Below are 22,103 nucleotides of genomic sequence, written 5' to 3'. Positions count from 1 at the left end.
TGTCATTCCCATATTTAAAAAGGGAGTAAGATCTCAGCCTGGCAATTATAGGCCTGTAAGTCTGACATCCGTGGTGGGCAAGTTATTTGAAGGCTTGTTAAAGGATCACATACAACATTATGAGCAGTAATCAGCATGGCTTTATGAAGGACAGGTCATGTCAGACCAATTTAATTGCTTTTTATGATGAGGTAAGTAAGAAGCTGGACAGTGGGGATGCAGTAGATATAATCTATTTGGATTTTGCCAAAGCATTTGATACCGTTCCCCACAAACGACTGCTTTCTAAGCTAAGGTCTATTGGTCTTAGTGAAGTCGTTTGCACATGGATAGAAAACTGGCTACAGGATCGGGTACAGAGGGTGGTTGTTAATGGTACATTCTCTACTTGAAATAAGGTTCTCAGTGGGGTCCCTCAGGGTTCTGTACTGGGTCCACTTTTGTTTAATTTGTTCATAAATTACTTGGGGGAGGGTATTATGAGTAATGTATCAGACCAGTCAATTCTATCCAGGATGTGACATCCTTGCAGCAGGATCTTGACCAACTGGCAATCTGGGCAGCTAAGTGGCAGATGAGATTTAATGTGGATAAATGTAAGGTCATGCACCTGGGATGTAAAACTATGCAAGCCCCGTATACCCTTAATGGGACTGCACTAGGCAAATCCATAATGGAGAAGGACCTTGGAGTCCTTGTAGATAATAAACTTGGCTGTAGCAAGCAATGCCAGGCAGCAGCTGCAAGGGCAAACAAGGTTTTGAGCTGTATTAAAAGGGGTATAGATTCACGGGAGGAGGGGGTTATTCTTCCCCTTTACAGAGCGCTGGTAAGGCCCCATCTAGAATATGCTGTTCAGTTTTGGTCTCCAGTGCTCAAACAGGACATTATTGAGTTAGAGACGGTCCAGAGAAGGGCAACTAAGCTGGTGCAAGATTATTAATATAACTAAAGTTCTACAATATAGTGTGGCAAAGAGATCACTGAATAATAAATGTGAAAAATGGTTTTATATTGATTGGAAAGAAATATAAGCATAAATCAGAAAGTAGATGAAATGGATAAAACAATATGCTACAATAAACACAAAAGGGTAATAAAAAACAATACACTACAAATATACGCAATACTAACTTAACTAAACACATTCAAATGAAACACAGGGACCCAACCACCTAAATAATAATATCCCACACCACACCATATAAACACACTCTATGAAACCTCTACTCTAGAAGATTATACAGCCTAAGTATACCTCTCCTTAGGTTTGATAAGTGCCTGGTCCATGATGTCAGCATTCCCTCTGATTTGGTAAGGTGGTCACTCCTCTCCTGGCCCTGAGTCTACCTATGCCCCACTTAAACCAACCTATATACAGGAGAGAGGGGTGGAGTCTAGAACTTTCTAGAAGTCTCTCCTGATTGGTCCATTTGAATGATGCTAGCACATACCAGTCAGTTACAGGAAGTTACCCGTCCTCCATTTTGGATATTTCATGTTGTCATGTTTGCGTCTCCGCAACGTCTCTTTCCTGGCTAACTGATTATGCATATCACCAGGGATCCATTCAGTGCTGGCTCCAGTGTCCCTCATCCTTTGATAATGTTAATTAGAGTTTAGGTGTGACCGAACCTTTCCCAGAGCAGTACCTTTGTTTCCCCAAACTCCTATTGTTTGGACCAGACAACCAGATGCTAAGCTAATTAGGCTGTTTCCTCTACTAGAAGAAAAGGTTTCATTATTGATTTAATAAAATATAGGAGCCCACAATAGATATCTATATTTTACCAGAATCTTACAGTCCCCACCTAGAGGGTGAGTGATGCCTAAGCAACATGATCCCTCTCAATAGAATATTTTCCATATTTTGTTAACTGAGAATTGAAAGTGCGGTGGACCACTGGGACAGAGGTGATGTGATGACCACTAGTGACTGCGTTTAATGCAGCAGTAAATTTAGAGTTATACATATGTTCCTTTCAACCACTTTCATTCATATCAACCATAATCCAGGCTTGCTGTAAAAACTTGCAGATGTTGCTAAAACATATCTTCTTCCACTGCATCTTAATGTGGTTAAAGCATAGTCTCTGCATCTATCCACGGTTCTGTTCTTCACAAACTCTTAAGACAAGCAGTTCTGATCCATACAGTCTCTGGGTGTCTTTCACATTGGACACCTATAGAACAGGTACTTTGGTGATGAAGGAATGCAGAAACTTCTCCTTTTGCCATCCAGTGTGGTCTGTGGAAATCCTTTGCATATCAGCTACACACACTTCAGTCTTTAGGAGCCATACTTTATGTACTTGCCATTTATTATGTAACTGTCGCTGAACACTTGGAGTCGGTTCTTTAGAGTGACGAAAAAAGAATTATCAGTGGCTTGAGGAAATTATGTATAATGTACTCAAAGGGTACAATGCACTGTAGGTCAATTAGAGTGGTACATCTTTCACCCTTATCTCATAACTTCCACTTTACCTGCAACTCCAACCATCTGAATACAATAAAAGGGACATGTTTATACACAAAAAAAACAGGATGTCATCTTTACACTTATTATACACATGATAAATATTAAAATGCTATGTTTATGCACTTCTCCTAAGCACATTCCTACACATTCCATTTTTCAGAATCATGCTGTCCCCACCTTGACAACATTTTTAAAGTAACATAGCAAGCATACACTGTACATATAGTATAGATATTTGACTATGAAGCCTCATACACACAAATATTTGTTCAAAAAAGTTTACATACACAATACAGTACTCCTTTCACCATTTATCAAAGCTAGGGGTAAGTTACCATGATCATTTTCACATAATTTTTTGTTTTTAGCTTTCTTGATTACTGTCTACATCACTCTGTGTGTTAATATGCAGTGCTGGGTCTGGAGGGAATATAGCATTTGCTTTTAATCTGTTTCTCTTCAAGACCTCAATGTCTTTCTGCATATCCTGGAGTAGCATGGTTATTTGTGAAATGGGCGGTGAGGACTGAACATTTGCATTTGAACAGTTTGTTGTTGCTGTACAGTTCATGGCTATATGTCCCAGATTACCACATGCATAACATCTCTTTTTGGATTGATTGGGTGAAAAAGTGGGCCTTCCTGTGTTCATTTTCCTTATGGGTTATGACACTTTAACAACTGGAATGTTGCTTTTGAAATCCCTTTGGCATTCTTTCACCACAGATTCTGCTCTTTTTAAACAATCTATTACTTCCAGGTAAGAGTTGGCTGGACCTACAGTTAACCCAACTAGTTGATAGATTTCTGGAAGGGACTGTGTAAGCAGTGCAGATTTGAACACGTTATCCTTCAGGTCTGCCTTTGCTGGTTTCTGTACAGTGCAGCTGTATAATGTATAGAGGCGTTCAGAAAATGCTTGTACCGGCTCCTCTCTCCTTTGCTTGCAGGTGACAAAAGCTGAGTGAGCAGCGTTTATATCCCAACCTAAAATATCTAAAACAGCATCCATTAGACTTGACAATGAATTACATGTCCTATAAACAGAACTAGGGATACTGGCTTTTATGCCATGATCTAAACTGCTAGAAATGACATTAAATACATCACTATCTTTGAGATCATGCTGCACCTTCTGGAAATTCTGGATACGGATCATAAGATCCACAGGGTCATCATCTATCCTAACAGGTCCAAGCTCCCTTCTTAGAACAGTTATATCACTATTGGACAATGAAGTTTCTACCCTTGTTCTGCTTATTTCCTCACCATCTGTCCCAGTCTTTATATGCACTGCAATTGGTGCCATTGGTGCAGCCATACATGAATTGTCATTAATGCCACATAAACTGTGTGCTATAGATTCCCAGTTACCTGTGATTGGATTTCCCGGAACATTAAAAGCTGCAACAACTGCATCCTTTCTCCTTAGTTGTGCTTTTAAGTGCTCAATTTCACTTTTACAGTGAGAATGATCAACTTGTGGTTGGTTAAGCAATGCACCAAGACAACGTATAGCTCCCTCTGCATCTCTTAACCGTCCTAAAAGTTCCTCATTTTCCACCTTTAAAGCAGAATTTTCATTTACAGTTTTATGGTAATTAACACACATGGCTGAGGCAGTGCTTGCTGTAATTTTAAGGGCATTATAATGACCTTTCAGATCTTCTAGCTTTTCCCCCAACATCTTATTCTGATCTTTGAGAGTTTTATAGTTCTCTGCAATCCAACATGCAGAAAATAACAAATCTCTCCTACCCTTCTCGTTTGATAGGACTTTTTCTTTAATTGCTGTGGTTACAAAACTTTTGACCTGGTACCAGGGATCATCTGCACCCAGCATACACTTTAACAGATCCTCAGTATTTTTAATCATTGCAATCTATTTGTTAATTCCTTCCATTTTTCCTACTAAATTTATGTTCAGCAAATATATATTTCCAATGTCAGTGATTTCAATGCCACTCTAATATCTGCCTCGTGGCTGGCTAAGCCAATTATGTAAGATTATTAATATAACTAAAGTTCTACAGTATAGTGTGGCAAAGAGATCACTGAACAATAAATGTGAAAAATGGTTTTATATTTATTGGAAACAAATATTTACATAAGCATAAATCAGAAAGTAGATGAAATGGATAAAACAATATGCTACAATAAACACAAAAGGGTAATAAAAAACAATACACTACAAATATACGCAATACTAACTTAACTAAACACACTTAAATGAAACACAGGGACCCAACCACCTAAATAATAATAATATCCCACACCACACCATATAAACACACTCTATGAAACCTCTACTCTAGAAGATTATACAGCCTAAGTATACCTCTCTTTAGGTTTGATAAGTGCCTGGTCCTTGATGTCAGCATTCCCTCTGATTTGGTAAGGTGGTCACTCCTCTCCTGGCCCTAAGTCTACCTATGCCCCACTTAAACCAACCTATATACAGGAGAGAGGGGTGGATTCTAGAACTTTCTAGAAGTCTCTCCTGATTGGTCCATTTGAATGATGCTAGCACATACCAGTCAGTTACAGGAAGTTACCCATCCTCCATTTTGGATATTTCATGTTGTCATGTTTGCGTCTCCGCAACGTCTCTTTCCTGGCTAACTGATTATGCATATCACCAGGGATCCATTCAGTGCTGGCTCCAGTGTCCCTCATCCTTTGATAATGTTAATTAGAGTTTAGGTGTGACCGAACCTTTCCCAGAGCAGTACCTTTGTTTCCCCAAATTAGGAAACTCCTATTGTTTGGACCAGACAACCAGATGCTAAGCTAATTAGGCTGTTTCCTCTACTAGAAGAAAAGGTTTCATTATTGATTTAATAAAATATAGGAGCCCACAATAGATATCTATATTTTACCAGAATCTTACAGTCCCCACCTAGAGGGTGAGTGATGCCTAAGCAACATGATCCCTCTCAATAGAATATTTTCCATATTTTGTTAACTGAGAATTGAAAGTGCGGTGGACCACTGGGACAGAGGTGATGTGATGACCACTAGTGACTGCGTTTAATGCAGCAGTAAATTTAGAGTTATACATATGTTCCTTTCAACCACTTTCATTCATATCAACCATAACCAGGCTTGCTGTAAAAACTTGCAGATGTTGCTAAAACATATCTTCTTCCACTGCATCTTAATGTGGTTAAAGCATAGTCTCTGCATCTATCCACGGTTCTGTTCTTCACAAACTCTTAAGACAAGCAGTTCTGATCCATACAGTCTCTGGGTGTCTTTCACATTGGACACCTATAGAACAGGTACTTTGGTGATGAAGGAATGCAGAAACTTCTCCTTTTGCCATCCAGTGTGGTCTGTGGAAATCCTTTGCATATCAGCTACACACACTTCAGTCTTTAGGAGCCATACTTTATGTACTTGCCATTTATTATGTAACTGTCGCTGAACACTTGGAGTCGGTTCTTTAGAGTGACGAAAAAAGAATTATCAGTGGCTTGAGGAAATTATGTATAATGTACTCAAAGGGTACAATGCACTGTAGGTCAATTAGAGTGGTACATCTTTCACCCTTATCTCATAACTTCCACTTTACCTGCAACTCCAACCATCTGAATACAATAAAAGGGACATGTTTATACACAAAAAAAACAGGATGTCATCTTTACACTTATTATACACATGATAAATATTAAAATGCTATGTTTATGCACTTCTCCTAAGCACATTCCTACACATTCCATTTTTCAGAATCATGCTGTCCCCACCTTGACAACATTTTTAAAGTAACATAGCAAGCATACACTGTACATATAGTATAGATATTTGACTATGAAGCCTCATACACACAAATATTTGTTCAAAAAAGTTTACATACACAATACAGTACTCCTTTCACCATTTATCAAAGCTAGGGGTAAGTTACCATGATCATTTTCACATAATTTTTTGTTTTTAGCTTTCTTGATTACTGTCTACATCACTCTGTGTGTTAATATGCAGTGCTGGGTCTGGAGGGAATATAGCATTTGCTTTTAATCTGTTTCTCTTCAAGACCTCAATGTCTTTCTGCATATCCTGGAGTAGCATGGTTATTTGTGAAATGGGCGGTGAGGACTGAACATTTGCATTTGAACAGTTTGTTGTTGCTGTACAGTTCATGGCTATATGTCCCAGATTACCACATGCATAACATCTCTTTTTGGATTGATTGGGTGAAAAAGTGAGCCTTCCTGTGTTCATTTTCCTTATGGGTTGTGACACTTTAACAACTGGAATGTTGCTTTTGAAATCCCTTTGGCATTCTTTCACCACAGATTCTGCTCTTTTTAAACAATCTATTACTTCCAGGTAAGAGTTGGCTGGACCTACAGTTAACCCAACTAGTTGATAGATTTCTGGAAGGGACTGTGTAAGCAGTGCAGATTTGAACACGTTATCCTCCAGGTCTGCCTTTGCTGGTTTCTGTACAGTGCAGCTGTATAATGTATAGAGGCGTTCAGAAAATGCTTGTACCGGCTCCTCTCTCCTTTGCTTGCAGGTGACAAAAGCTGAGTGAGCAGCGTTTATATCCCAACCTAAAATATCTAAAACAGCATCCATTAGACTTGACAATGAATTACATGTCCTATAAACAGAACTAGGGATACTGGCTTTTATGCCATGATCTAAACTGCTAGAAATGACATTAAATACATCACTATCTTTGAGATCATGGTGCACCTTCTGGAAATTCTGAATACGGAGCATAAGATCCACAGGGTCATCATCTATCCTAACAGGTCCAAGCTCCCTACTTAGAACAGTTATATCACTATTGGACAATGAAGTTTCTACCCTTGTTCTGCTTATTTCCTCACCATCTGTCCCAGTCTTTATATGCACTGCAATTGGTGCCATTGGTGCAGCCATACATGAATTGTCATTAATGCCACATAAACTGTGTGCTATAGATTCCCAGTTACCTGTGATTGGATTTCCCGGAACATTAAAAGCTGCAACAACTGCATCCTTTCTCCTTAGTTGTGCTTTTAAGTGCTCAATTTCACTTTTACAGTGAGAATGATCAACTTGTGGTTGGTTAAGCAATGCACCAAGACAACGTATAGCTCCCTCTGCATCTCTTAACCGTCCTAAAAGTTCCTCATTTTCCACCTTTAAAGCAGAATTTTCATTTACAGTTTTATGGTAATTAACACACATGGCTGAGGCAGTGCTTGCTGTAATTTTAAGGGCATTATAATGACCTTTCAGATCTTCTAGCTTTTCCCCCAACATCTTATTCTGATCTTTGAGAGTTTTATAGTTCTCTGCAATCCAACATGCAGAAAATAACAAATCTCTCCTACCCTTCTCGTTTGATAGGACTTTTTCTTTAATTGCTGTGGTTACAAAACTTTTGACCTGGTACCAGGGATCATCTGCACCCAGCATACACTTTAACAGATCCTCAGTATTTTTAACCATTGCAATCTATTTGTTAATTCCTTCCATTTTTCCTACTAAATTTATGTTCAGCAAATATATATTTCCAATGTCAGTGATTTCAATGCCACTCTAATATCTGCCTCGTGCCTGGCTAAGCCAATTATGTAAGATTATTAATATAACTAAAGTTCTACAGTATAGTGTGGCAAAGAGATCACTGAACAATAAATGTGAAAAATGGTTTTATATTGATTGGAAACAAATATTTACATAAGCATAAATCAGAAAGTAGATGAAATGGATAAAACAATATGCTACAATAAACACAAAAGGGTAATAAAAAACAATACACTACAAATATACGCAATACTAACTTAACTAAACACACTCAAATGAAACACAGGGTCCCAACCACCTAAATAATAATATCCCACACCACACCATATAAACACATTCTATGAAACCTCTACTCTAGAAGATTATACAGCCTAAGTATACCTCTCCTTAGGTTTGATAAGTGCCTGGTCCGTGATGTCAGCATTCCCTCTGATTTGGTAAGGTGGTCACTCCTCTCCTGGCCCTAAGTCTACCTATGCCCCACTTAAACCAACCTATATACAGGAGAGAGGGGTGGAGTCTAGAACTTTCTAGAAGTCTCTCCTGATTGGTCCATTTGAATGATGCTAGCACATACTAGTCAGTTACAGGAAGTTACCCGTCCTCCATTTTGGATATTTCATGTTGTCATGTTTGCGTCTCCGCAACGTCTCTTTCCTGGCTAACTGATTATGCATATCACCAGGGATCCATTCAGTGCTGGCTCCAGTGTCCTTCACCCTTTGATAATGTTAAGAGTTTAGGTGTGACCAAACCTTTCCCAGAGCAGTACCTTTGTTTCCCCAAATTAGGAAACTCCTATTGTTTGGACCAGACAACCAGATGCTAAGCTAATTAGGCTGTTTCCTCTACTAGAAGAAAAGGTTTCATTATTGATTTAATAAAATATAGGAGCCCACAATATATATCTATATTTTACCAGAATCTTACACTGGTAAAGGGTATGGAAAGTCTCAGTTATGAAGAAAGACTGGCCAAGTTGGGTCTGTTTACACTGGAGAAGAGGCGCTTAAGAGGTGACATGATAACTATGTATAAATATATAAGGTGATCATATAATAACCTTTCTAATGTTTTATTTACCAGTAGGTCCTTCCAACGGACACGGGGGCACCCACTCCATTTAGAAGAGGTTCCATGTAAATATTCGGAAAGGATTTTTTACTGTGAGAGCTGTGAAGTTGTGGGATTCCCTCCCCAAATCAGTTGTACTGGCTGATACATTATATAACTTTAAGAAGGGGCTGGATGGATTCTTAGCAAGTGAGGGAATACAGGGTTATGGGAGATAGCTCTCAGTACAAGTGAGGGAATACAGGGTTATGGGAGATAGCTCTCAGTACAAGTGAGGGAATACAGGGGTATGGGAAATAGCTCTCAGTACAAGTGAGGGAATACAGGGGTATGGGAGATAGCTCTCAGTACAAGTGAGGGAATACAGGGGTAGGGGAGATAACTCTCAGTACAAGTGAGGGAATACAGGGGTAGGGGGGATAGCTCTCAGTACAAGTGAGGGAATACAGGGCTAGGGGAGATAGCTCTTAGTACAAGTGAGGGAATACAGGGGTATGGGAGATAGCTCTCAGTACAAGTGAGGGAATACAGGGGTAGGGGGGATAGCTCTCAGTACAAGTGAGGGAATACAGGGGTATGGGGGATAGCTCTCAGTACAAGTGAGGGAATACAGGGGTATGGGAGATAGCTCTCAGTACAAGTGAGGGAATACAGGGTTATGGGGGATAGCTCTCAGTACAAGTGAGGGAATACAGGGTTATGGGAGATAGCTCTCAGTACAAGTGAGGGAATACAGGGGTATGGGAGATAGCTCTCAGTACAAGTGAGGGAATACAGGGTTATGGGGGATAGCTCTCAGTACAAGTGAGGGAATACAGGGTTATGGGAAATAGCTCTCAGTACAAGTGAGGGAATACAGGGGTAGGGGAGATAGCTCTCAGTACAAGTGAGGGAATACAGGGGTAGGGGAGATAGCTCTCAGTACAAGTGAGGGAATATAGGGGTAGGGGGGATAGCTCTCAGTACAAGTGAGGGAATACAGGGGTATGGGAGATAGCTCTCAGTACAAGTGAGGGAATACAGGGGTAGGGGAGATAGCTCTTAGTACAAGTGAGGGAATACAGGGGTAGGGGGGATAGCTCTCAGTACAAGTGAGGGAATACAGGGGTAGGGGAGATAGCTCTCAGTACAAGTGAGGGAATACAGGGGTATGGGAGATAACTCTCAGTACAAGTGAGGGAATACAGGGGTATGGGAGATAGCTCTCAGTACAAGTGAAGTAATACAGGGGTAGGGGAGATAGCTCTTAGTACAAGTGAGGGAATACAGGGTTATGGGAGATAGCTCTCAGTACAAGTGAGGGAATACAGGGGTAGGGGGGATAGCTCTCAGTACAAGTGAGGGAATACAGGGGTATGGGAGATAGCTCTCAGTACAAGTTGATCCAGGGACTGGTCCGATTGCCATCTTGGAGTCAGGAAGGAATTTTTTCCCCTCTGCGGCAAATTAGAGAGGCTTCAGATTGGGTTTTTTGCCTTCCTCTGGATTAACTAGTAGTTAGGCAGGTTATATATAGGCATTATGGTTGAACATGATGGACGAATGTCTTTTTTCAACCCAACTTACTATGTTACTATTGCCAGCTAAACAATTCAATGACAATAAAAGATCACTGAAAGGGAAGTTTGAGAACAAACTTCATGATGGGTTCAAAAACAGCCCACTTTCACTAACCTTGGACCACAGTTATACAGTGAAAACCACTGTGCAAAGTTTGGGGACCCTGGTTTTAATAGTGTCTGAATGGCAGCAACTTAAATTTCCCCACTGAAAGTCAAGGAGTGATATCTGATTGGCGGTTGGTGGCTCCACCCCCTTTTTCTAACCTGGAACTGCATTTACCCAGTGACTAACTCTGCAAAGTTTAGGGACCGTAGGATTAATAGTTAAAGAATGGCAGCAGTTTAAATTTAAACCAATAAAAGTCAATAGGTGAATTGTGATTGGTGGTTGGAGGGTGTGCCCACTTTTTCTAACCTTGAGTTGAAGTCACCCAGTGACAAACAGTGGGCACCCTGGCATAAATAGTGTGAGAATGGCAGCATTTTAAATTTAAATCAATAAAATTCAATGGATGAAATCTGATTGGCTGTTAGTGGCCAAACCTACTTTTCCTATTTTTGAACTGCAGTCCCCCAGTGACCAACCAACAGCCAATCAGATTTTAACTATTGATTTTTACTGGGGAATTTCAGCCTGCTGCCATTCTCACAGTAATAATGCTCCTGAATGCTCGGGACCTGGGGTTTTCTGGATAAATGATCTTTCCGTAATTCACCGTCTGTGGGGTTTTCAACCCAACATAATGAGTCAATTAATGGCAATATTTTTTCTGTTTCTCTCTCCCCTATCTTCTGCTGTACTTCCTTGTTTTTCCCCATAGTGACATCTAGCTGTTCACTAGTTCTTTGTCACTTGGCCTGATGACATTACAATGTACAGAGAAGGTTAGGAGGAGACAACTGACTTGTTAGGCCATTTCCATTTTTCCCATGCCAGGAGAAGATGGATAAAGCTAACATTTTTCTAACAATTTTCTTAATAATTTCCTTATTTCAAACAAAACAATTCAATATCGTAGGTAAGATTTTTATAAATAATGTGCTTAAACCATTTGTTATTCTCAATAACCTTTGCAATCTATATATTTATAAATTGTGTTTTTATTAATTACATTTTGCATAAATCATCATAAGCCATGAAATTAAAAAACCTTACAGCTTCATTAAGAATGCATGAAAGACCACTAAAATCACCTGTGTATCTGGTTACTGTGTATCCCCACAAGAACTAACTATATGCTATTAAGCAACCAATAAGAGCGCAAAATGTCAACTGTTTGTTTCTTTTTTTCCAGATGCAAGTACAATTGTCACAACAACTATGTAAAATTCTATTACTGGTAAGATATAATTCTTCTTTATTTTATATACTTAATTAAACCAGCTTAGACGGACGTAGACAGATGATCAGGCCTGAGAGTGTATAATATATGTGTGTGTATAGTTATAGGGTAGAACTTTTGATATGAAGCATAACTAAAGCGGTATTAAGGTGATACCATTACTGGCTAACTAGGATGATAATCACAGCAAACTTTCAGAACATTTTAGTTCCTTCTTCAAACCTTAATGGTAATTATTAAGTTCTGGAAACTTGCTGTGATTATCATCCTAGTTATATAATAAAGGTACAGGTATGGGACCCATTATCCAGAATGCTTGGGACCTGGGGTTTTCCGGATAAATGATCTTTCCGTAATTCAGATCTCCTGCCTTAAGTCTACTAAAAAAATAATTTAAACAATAAATAAACCCAATAGGGCTGTTCTGTATATGTATGTATAATGTGATTCTGCTTTTCCCAATGCAGAAACACTCAGCGTAACAACTCCTGAGATTGAAGAGGATGATGATTATATCGATGATCTTTATTTGGATGAAAAAGGTGAGAATTTTATGATATTTAGCAGTTAAAATGCCAAATGTGGGGAATTTGTTATTGAAGATTTTTTTTATTTTTTTTCCCCAATGCAGTGACTGCTGTTCCTACCACAACTACTACTGGTTATTCTATTACAGAGGAGGACATTTCAGGTAAGAATAAAAGATTTTTTTTTTTTTCAAAGATTTTTAGCTTGCTGGGGTTTTGCGGATCAGGGGTCTTTCTATGTATTTAAATCTCCATACATTGAGTCTACTAAAAATAATGTAAACATTAAGGGGCCCATTCATTAAACCATGATTTTAAAAGTACGATTGGAAAAATTCAGACTGAATACGATAATTTCTGGTGATTGAAAATGTTACGAAAAGTCTTTTCGTACATGTATGAAAATTTCGTACTTAAGATCCGAAAGTTATGAAATTTTTGCAGCCGAATGATCGTAAATGGCGCAAAACCCTTTCTGGCTTTAAAACGCCAGTGCATGATTTTGGAAGCCTCAGATAGGGCTCAATGGCACTCTGCTGCTCCAACCTGTCCCAAGGAAAGCCTCCCATAGGGCTCAATGGCACTCTGCAGCTCCAACCTGGCCCAAGGAAAGCCTCCCATAGGGCTCAATGGCACTCTGCAGCTCCAACCCGGCCCAAGGAAAGTCTCCCATAGGGCTCAATGGCACTCTGCAGCTCCAACCCGGCCCAAGGAAAGTCTCCCATAGGGCTCAATGGCACTCTGCAGCTCAAACCTGGCCCAAGGAAAGCCTCCCATAGGGCTCAATGGCACTCTGCAGCTCCAACCTGGCCCAAGGAAAGTCTCCCATAGGGCTCAATGGCACTCTGCAGCTCCAACCCGGCCCAAGGAAAGTCTCCCATAGGGCTCAATGGCACTCTGCAGCTCAAACCTGGCCCAAGGAAAGCCTCCCATAGGGCTCAATGGCACTCTGCAGCTCAAACCTGGCCCAAGGAAAGTCTCCCATAGGGCTCAATGGCACTCTGCAGCTCCAACCTGGCCATAGGAAAGTCTCCCATAGGGCTCAATGGCACTCTGCAGCTCAAACCTGGCCCAAGGAAAGTCTCCCATAGGGCTCAATGGCACTCTGCAGCTCCAACCCGGCCCAAGGAAAGTCTCCCATAGGGCTCAATGGCACTCTGCAGCTCCAACCTGGCCCAAGGAAAGCCTCCCATAGGGCTCAATGGCACTCTGCAGCTCCAACCTGGCCCAAGGAAAGCCTCCCATAGGGCTCAATGGCACTCTGCAGCTCAAACCCGGCCCAAGGAAACTCTCTCATAGGGCTCAATGGCACTATGCAGCTCCAACCTGGCCCAAGGAAACTCTCTCATAGGGCTCAATGGCACTCTGCAGCTCCAACCTGGCCCAAGGAAACTCTCTCATAGGGCTCAATGGCACTCTGCAGCTCCAACCCTGCCCAAGGAAACTCTCTCATAGGGCTCAATGGCACTCTGCAGCTCCAACCCGGCCCAAGGAAAGTCTCCCATAGGGCTCAATGGCAATCTGCAGCTCCAACCCTGCCCAAGGAAACTCTCTCATAGGGCTCAATGGCACTCTGCAGCTCCAACCTGGCCCAAGGAAACTCTCTCATAGGGCTCAATGGCACTCTGCAGCTCCAACCTGGCCTAAGGAAAGTCTCCCATAGGGCTCAATGGCACTCTGCAGCTCCAACCTGGCCCAAGGAAAGCCTCCCATAGGGCTCAATGGCACTCTGCAGCTCCAACCTGGCCCAAGGAAAGTCTCCCATAGGGCTCAATGGCACTCTGCAGCTCCAACCTGGCCCAAGGAAAGTCTCCCATAGGGCTCAATGGCACTCTGCAGCTCCAACCCGGCCCAAGGAAACTCTCTCATAGGGCTCAATGGAACTCTGCAGCTCCAACCCGGCCCAAGGAAAGTCTCCCATAGGGCTCAATGGCACTCTGCAGCTCCAACCCGGCCAAAGGAAAGTCTCCCATAGGGCTCAATGGCACTCTGCAGCTCCAACCTGGCCCAAGGAAAGCCTCCCATAGGGCTCAATGGCACACTGCAGTTCCAACTGGCCCAAGGAAAGCCTCCCATAGGGCTCAATGGCACTCTGCAGCTCCAACCTAGCCCAAGGAAAGCCTCCCATAGGGCTCAATGTCACTCTGCAGCTCCAACCCGGCCCAAGGAAAGTCTCCCATAGGGCTCAATGGCACTCTGCAGCTCCATCCCAGCCCAAGGAAAGTCTCCCATAGGGCTCAATGGCACTCTGCAGCTCCAACCTGGCCCAAGGAAAGCCTCCCATAGGGCTCAATGGCACACTGCAGTTCCAACTGGCCCAAGGAAAGCCTCCCATAGGGCTCAATGGCACTCTGCAGCTCCAACCTGGCCCAAGGAAAGCCTCCCATAGGGCTCAATGTCACTCTGCAGCTCCAACCCGGCCCAAGGAAAGTCTCCCATAGGGCTCAATGGCACTCTGCAGCTCCATCCCAGCCCAAGGAAAGTCTCCCATAGGGCTCAATGGCACTCTGCAGCTCCAACCTGGCCCAAGGAAAGTCTCCCATAGGGCTCAATGGCACTCTGCAGCTCCAACCTGACTCAAGGAAAGTCACAATACCGAAGCTTGAATGAATTCTGAAACTTTAAAAATCGTTGCTACTAATACGATTTTGTCGCACAAATTGTCACAAAGCATGAAAAAGTTGCGTAATTTAAAGAAAATATAGTGGAAATTACACAAAAGTTCTAAGCTTTAGAAAAAATACGATTTTTTTGTAATTGAACCTGTTGTACTTTAATGAATGGGCCCCTAAATAAACCCAATAGGACTGTTCTGCCCCAATAAGGATTAATTATATGTTAATTGGGATCAAGTACAGGTACTGTTTAATTATTACAGAGAAAAGGGTAATCATTGCAAAAAATTTCAATTATTTGATTAAAATAGAGTCAATAGGAGATGGCCTTCCCGTAATTCTGAACTTTACTGTTTCCAGATAAGGGATCCCATACCTGTACTATATTATACCATACTATATTTACATAGATGTTCCTAATGACTATTTTGGTTTCTGAGAATTACCTACATTTTACTCATTTAGTATTTTTAGATTAAGTCAATACACATATGACATTTCTAAAAGGTGGTCTAGGCACCCTGTGCTTATTTCTAGTAAATTAGATATTACAAATGAAAATTTCTGTAAAGAATTTTCATATTCAGGTTCTCATAATTTCAATTTCCCAAATCTAAATAATATAAAAGTGCCATTATAAGAGTTTGGATAACCAGACAAACTATATGGTTTTAATTCAGGAATTGAAAAAAACCCACTAAAAGCTAAAATTGCTCATACAGCAACCCATGATAATTATGATAGCAATACTGAGGTCACGGGAAAGGATTAATATATTCTATATTATATTAATGTATTTCTATTTGTTCTGTATATCAAATACATATTGGCTGATTGATTTGTATTTATTTGTGATTTTTCTTCCCAAATTTAGATGAAGAAGCAATTCGTAGGAACGCTCAGTTTATTTTTGATGATGATAATGAGAAAGAGGACAATGCAGGTGAGATTCATATTGCTGCCCTGTTCATTGACATACTGGCTACTATCAGGCCCATAGATTGTGCCCTCTATTTACCAGTTTAAATTAGACATTTATATTACTAAGTAATTATGGTGATGTGCCACATAATGGGTATTCAGATCCATGGTAAAATAGGGGCCTATGGATGGTGGGCATTGTGTGAGGACTGAATTAAAAGAGGGTAACCATCTATAAATAGGTGTAATTACCCAATCAATAAACGTCTAGTGAAAACTAGATAAGATATGCAAACTGGGTTTTATTAAAGATAATTTGTACACTTGCCTTTTATATAGTGAGAATGAATTAATTCTGCATAGTGAATTTACTTTTTCAGCCAGATTAATTATATAAATAGATTAACATTTGTTCTTTTTTTTCTCCAATGCAGATGATAGTAGAAGTGCTGCTATTGCTCATGTTAATATAACAGAAGTCCATCCTGCAGGTAAGATTTCTTTATAACTATATTATTATCCTCCCTGTTTAGTTGTTTATATATACAACTGAACAGGGACGATAGTAATATAGTTATAAAGTACAGTAGCATTAATAGTATTGTTAACCTATAACTCCTGCTTGCTAACTCCATTCACTCTATGGAACTGAGCAAAATGTTGACTGTTAAAAAGCATCTTAGATATTAGAGATCGCTGAATAATTCCACAGACATATAAAATCATCGGGGCACAGGGCAATTAAATAGGACATGGAAACCAAGTGAACCTTCATTTGTCACTCATGTTATTGGCACAAATAAACTCAAATATTTCTATTTCTAATTTCAACACAAAAGTCAAAATTCACCACATATTGGGCGCAGAATTAATCCCTTCTCTCTAATACTGAAATAATAATATGTTGGTCACTTATTTCATGCAATCTTATTTATTTACAGATGGTTTCTTTGATAAGTTTAAGAGGATGCTGGACCATCCAATCATGCAAACTGTCTTTATTGCATGTGTCATACTTGGTGTAGTTAGCGCCATACTCACAGTATTTCTGATAAAATGGTGCAGAGCCAAGACGTAAGTATTACTTTTTTCTTTCTTTGTTGATTTGTTTATTTTATTTAATCTTCTGACATACATAAAATTTCAACTCTATACTTATCCCTTTTTTATTTTTTTAAAGTAGAAAAGTTGGACCAAAGGAAGCTGAGGAAGGCAAGACTGGGTTTGTACAGAATGAAGTGAAGAAACAACAAGAAAGTAAAGGCTAGATGTATCCACAAAATACAAACAAAAGAGAAGTAGACATATTTCAAGCCAATGTGGACACTGCGTATATTTGCATATGAATTATTTCCTGCTGAAAAAGGTTGAATCCCAAACCAAATCCTGGATCTGAAGCATCCCCAATACAAACATGCAACTGAAGCCTTTATTGGGCTTTGAGAATCAGTTATCAGTGTGAAGAGAGTCTGCAAAGATAAATAAAAAAAAGTTTCCAGGGCAACAAAATAACAGGCTTCACAGGTACTGTTTTATTATTACAGAGAAAAGGGAATCATTTTTACAAATGTGCATTATTTGATTAAAATTAAGTCTATGGTAGATGGCCTTTCCGTAATTAGGAACTTTTTGATAATGGGTTTCCGGATAAGTGATCCCACACCTGTATCACCTTTCACATGAAAAGTTCTATCCTATAACTTTTTCAACTGACTAAAAGGGTACAAAAAATCGTTACCAGGAACCACAGTGTGTGTGTATATATAACGTTTAAAAAGCAACGCACTGACCAGGACTTATTTATATATGATTATTGATATGTGCTTAATGTATGTGTAATGTGATTCTGCTTTTCCCAATGCAGAAACACTCAGCGTAACAACTCCTGAGATTGAAGAGGATGATGATTATATCGATGATGTTTATTTGGATGAAAAAGGTGAGAATTTTATGATATTTATGACTAGGTTTATCAATTCCTGTTTTATTTTCCAGTTACCAAGCATACAGCCCCCCTATAGCTCTTGCCAAGTATTTTCCAATTGACTGTGCATGTACAGTACTATTCATGATGTAGATAGAGGCAGGTGTGAGATCTAATTCATACTGAAGAAGAAAAAAATGGAATCTAACAGTTATACTGTATTTTCATTTTTATTTGGATTGGCAAATGTTCCTGACTGTTCCATAAAAGCTCATTAGATTAATTACTATACCAATCATTACTCAGAAGGCGCAAATGTATAACATGCACCATTGTTGAGTTTAAGATTCTTTAACCCATGATTTTAATAAATACATATATTTAGCAGTTAAAATGCCAAATGTGGGGAATTTGTGATTGAAGATTTTTTTTCCCCAATGCAGTGACTGCTGTTCCTACCACAACTACTACTGGTTATTCTATTACAGAGGAGGACATTTTAGGTAAGAATAAAAGATTTTTAGCTTGCTGGGGTTTTACAGATCAGGGGTCTTTCTCTGTATTTAAATCTCCATACATTGAGTCTACTAAAAATAATGTAAACATTAAGGGGCCCATTCATTAAACCCCGATTTGAAAAGCACGATTTGAAAAATTCTGAGTAAATACAATAATTTCTGGTGATTGAAAATGTTACAAAAAGTATTTTCGTAGACGTATGAAAATTTCGCACTTAAGATTCGAAAGTTATGAAATTTTTGTAGCCAAATGATCGTAAACGGCGTAAAACCCTTTCTGGCTTTGAAACGCCAGTGCATGATTTTTGAAGCCTCCCATAGGACTCAATGGTACTCTGCAGCTCCAACCTGGCCCAAGGAAAGTCTCCCATAGGGCTCAATGGTACTCTGCAGCTCCAACCCGGCCCAAGGAAAGTCTCCCATAGAGCTCAATGGCACTCTGCAGCTCCAACCTGGCCCAAGGAAAGTCTCCCATAGGGCTCAATGGCACTCTGCAGCTCCAACCTGGCCCAAGGAAAGCCTCCCATAGGGCTCAATGGCACACTGCAGCTCCAACCCGGCCCAAGGAAAGTCTCCCATAGGGCTCAATGGCACTCTGCAGCTCCAAACCAGCCCAAGGAAAGCCTCCCATAGGGCTCAATGGCACTCTGCAGCTCCAACCCGGCCCAAGGAAAGTCTCCCATAGGGCTCAATGGCACTCTGCAGCTCCAACCTGGCCCAAGGAAAGCCTCCCATAGGGCTCAATGGCACTCTGCAGCTCCAACCCGGCCCAAGGAAAGTCTCCCATAGGGCTCAATGGCACTCTGCAGCTCCAACCCGGCCCAAGGAAAGTCTCCCATAGGGCTCAATGACACTCTGCAGCTCCAACCTGGCCCAAGGAAAGCCTCCCATAGGGCTCAATGGCACTCTGCAGCTCCAACCTGCCCCAAGGAAAGCCTCCCATAGGGCTCAATGGCACTCTGCAGCTCCAACCCGGCCCAAGGAAAGTCTCCCATAGGGCTCAATGGCACTCTGCAGCTCCAACCTGGCCCAAGGAAAGCCTCCCATAGGGCTCAATGGCACTCTGCAGCTCCAACCCGGCCTAAGGAAAGTCTCCCATAGGGCTCAATGGCACTCTGCAGCTCCAACCCGGCCCAAGGAAAGTCTCCCATAGGGCTCAATGGCACTCTGCAGCTCCAACCCGGCCCAAGGAAAGTCTCCCATAGGGCTCAATGGCACTCTGCAGCTCCAACCCGGCCCAAGGAAAGTCTCCCATAGGGCTCAATGGCACTCTGCAGCTCCAACCTGGCCCAAGGAAAGTCACAATACCAAAGCTTGAATGAATTCCAAAACTTTCATAATCGTTGCTACTAATATGATTTTGTCGCACAAATTGTCACAAAGCATGAAAAAGTTGCGTAATTTAAAGAAAATATAGTGGAAATTACACAAAAGTTCTAAGCTTTAGAAAAAATACGACTTTTTTGTCATTGAACCTGTTGTACTTTAATGAATGGGCCCCTAAATAAACCCAATCGGATTGTTTTGCCTCCAATAAATATTGACAATAAATCAGTTGGGATCAAGTACAGGTACTGTTTTATTATTACAGAGAAAAGGGGAATCATTGTAAAAAAATTTCAATTATTTGATTAAAACAGAGTCAATAAGAGATGGCCTTCCCGTAATTCTGAACTTTACAGTTTCCAGATAAGGGATCCCATACCTGTACTATGTTATACTATACTATATTTGCTTAAATGTTCCTAATGACTATTTTGGTTTCTGAGAATTACCTACATTTTGCTCATTTAGTATTTTTAGATTAAGTCAATACACATATAGTGCCATTATAAGAGTTTGGATAACCAGACAAACTATATGGTTTTAATTCAGGAATTGAAAAAAACCCACTAAAAGCTAAAATTGCTCATACAGCAACCCATGATAATTATGATAGTAATACTGAGGTCACGGGAAAGGATTAATATATTCTATATTATATTAATGTATTTCTATTTGTTCTGTATATCAAATACATATTGGCTGATTGATTTGTATTTATTTGTGATTTTTCTTCCCAAATTTAGATGAAGAAGCAATTCGTAGGAACGCTCAGTTTATTTTTGATGATGATAATGAGAAAGAGGACAATGCAGGTGAGATTCATATTGCTGCCCTGTTCATTGACATACTGGCTACTATCAGGCCCATAGATTGTGCCCTCTAGTTACCAGTTTAAATTAGACATTTATATTACTAAGTAATTATGGTGATGTGCCACATAATGGGTATTCAGATCCATGGTAAAATAGGGGCCTATGGATGGTGGGCATTGTGTGAGGACTAAATTAAAAGAGGGTAAACATCTATAAATAGGTGTAATTACCCAATCAATAAACGTCTATTGAAAACTAGATAAGATAAGATATACAAACTGGGTTTTATTAAAGGTAATTTGTACACTTGCCTTTTATATAGTGAGAATGAATTAATTCTGCATAGTGAATTTACTTTTTCAGCCAGATTAATTATATAAATAGATTAACATTTGTTCTTTTTTTTCTCCAATGCACATGATAGTAGAAGTGCTGCTATTGCTCATGTTAATATAACAGAAGTCCATCCTGCAGGTAAGATTTCTTTATAACTATATTATTATCCTCCCTGTTAAGTTGTATATATAGTACAGTAGCATTAATAGTATTGTTAACCTATAACTCCTGCTTGCTAACTCCATTCACTCTATGGAACTGAGCAAAATGTTGACTGTTAAAAAGCATCTTAGATATTAGAGATCACTGAATAATTCCACAGACATATAAAAGCATTGGGGCACAGGGCAATTAAATAGGACATGGAAACCAAGAGAACTTTCATTTGTCTCTCATGTTATTGGCACAAATAAACTGAAATATTTCCAATTTCAACACAAAAGTCAAAATTCACCACATATTGGGTGCAGAATTAATCCCTTCTCTCTAATACTGAAATAATAATATGTTGGTCACTTATTTCATGCAATCTTATTTATTTACAGATGGTTTCTTTGATAAGTTTAAGAGGATGCTGGGCCATCCAATCATGCAAACTGTCTTTATTGCATGTGTCATACTTGGTGTAGTTAGCGCCATACTCACAGTATTTCTGATAAAATGGTGCAGAGCCAAGACGTAAGTATTACTTTTTTCTTTCTTTGTTGATTTGTCTATTTTATTTAATCTTCTGACATACATAAAATTTCAACTCTATACTTATCCCTTTTTTATTTTTTTAAAGTAGAAAAGTTGGACCAAAGGAAGCTGAGGAAGGCAAGACTGGGTTTGTACAGAATGAAGTGAAGAAACAACAAGAAAGTAAAGGCTAGATGTATCCACTAAATATAAACAAAAGAGAAGTAGACATATTTTAAGCCAATGTGGACACTGCGTATATTTGCATATGAATTAAATTCAGCCAGTTCCTGCTGAAAAATGTTGAATCCCAAACCAAATCCTGGATCTGAAGCATGCTCAATACAAACATGCAACAGAAACCTTTATTGGGCTTTGAGAATCAGTTATCAGTGTGAAGAGAGTCTGCAAAGATAAATGAAGAAAAGTTTCCAGGGCAACAAAATAACAGGCTTCACCGTG

The 22,103-nt window shown here is 39.9% G+C and overlaps 2 protein-coding genes and 2 long non-coding RNA genes across 5 annotated transcripts; 1 reads left to right on the top strand and 3 right to left on the bottom strand.

The window, feature by feature from the left end:
• Window positions 1–1,101: 1,101 nt before the first annotated feature.
• LOC116407913 lies at window positions 1,102–8,902 on the bottom strand. The gene is made up of 2 exons (XR_004220602.1): window positions 8,778–8,902; window positions 1,102–1,652 (listed from the first exon to the last, which is right to left on the bottom strand). It is a non-coding gene; the product is annotated as an uncharacterized LOC116407913 (long non-coding RNA).
• On the bottom strand, window positions 2,243–8,506 carry LOC116407911. Of its 2 annotated transcripts, XM_031893989.1 has the most exons (3): window positions 8,387–8,504; window positions 3,857–6,072; window positions 2,243–3,478 (listed from the first exon to the last, which is right to left on the bottom strand). In XM_031893989.1, exons 2-3 carry the CDS (start codon window positions 4,356–4,358, stop codon window positions 3,147–3,149), a joined length of 834 nt encoding a protein of 277 aa, XP_031749849.1. In that variant the 5' UTR covers window positions 4,359–6,072; window positions 8,387–8,504; the 3' UTR covers window positions 2,243–3,146. The 2 variants fall into 2 exon arrangements, with proteins under 2 accessions (XP_031749849.1, XP_031749847.1); XM_031893987.1 differs by having other exon boundaries at window positions 2,243–6,072; window positions 8,387–8,506.
• Window positions 6,406–8,393, bottom strand: LOC116407912. The gene is made up of 2 exons (XM_031893990.1): window positions 7,426–8,393; window positions 6,406–7,047 (listed from the first exon to the last, which is right to left on the bottom strand). Exons 1-2 carry the CDS (start codon window positions 7,925–7,927, stop codon window positions 6,416–6,418), a joined length of 1,134 nt encoding a protein of 377 aa, XP_031749850.1. The 5' UTR covers window positions 7,928–8,393; the 3' UTR covers window positions 6,406–6,415.
• Window positions 8,903–12,450: 3,548 nt separating the features above from the next.
• On the top strand, window positions 12,451–16,073 carry LOC116408338. The gene is made up of 3 exons (XR_004220883.1): window positions 12,451–12,526; window positions 12,616–12,675; window positions 16,001–16,073. It is a non-coding gene; the product is annotated as an uncharacterized LOC116408338 (long non-coding RNA).
• The last annotated feature ends 6,030 nt before the right edge of the window (window positions 16,074–22,103 follow it).

Source organism: Xenopus tropicalis, chromosome 1, assembly GCF_000004195.4.
Source record: "Xenopus tropicalis strain Nigerian chromosome 1, UCB_Xtro_10.0, whole genome shotgun sequence".
NCBI lineage: Eukaryota > Metazoa > Chordata > Amphibia > Anura > Pipidae > Xenopus > Xenopus tropicalis.
This window is presented reverse-complemented; position numbering and strand designations above follow the sequence as displayed.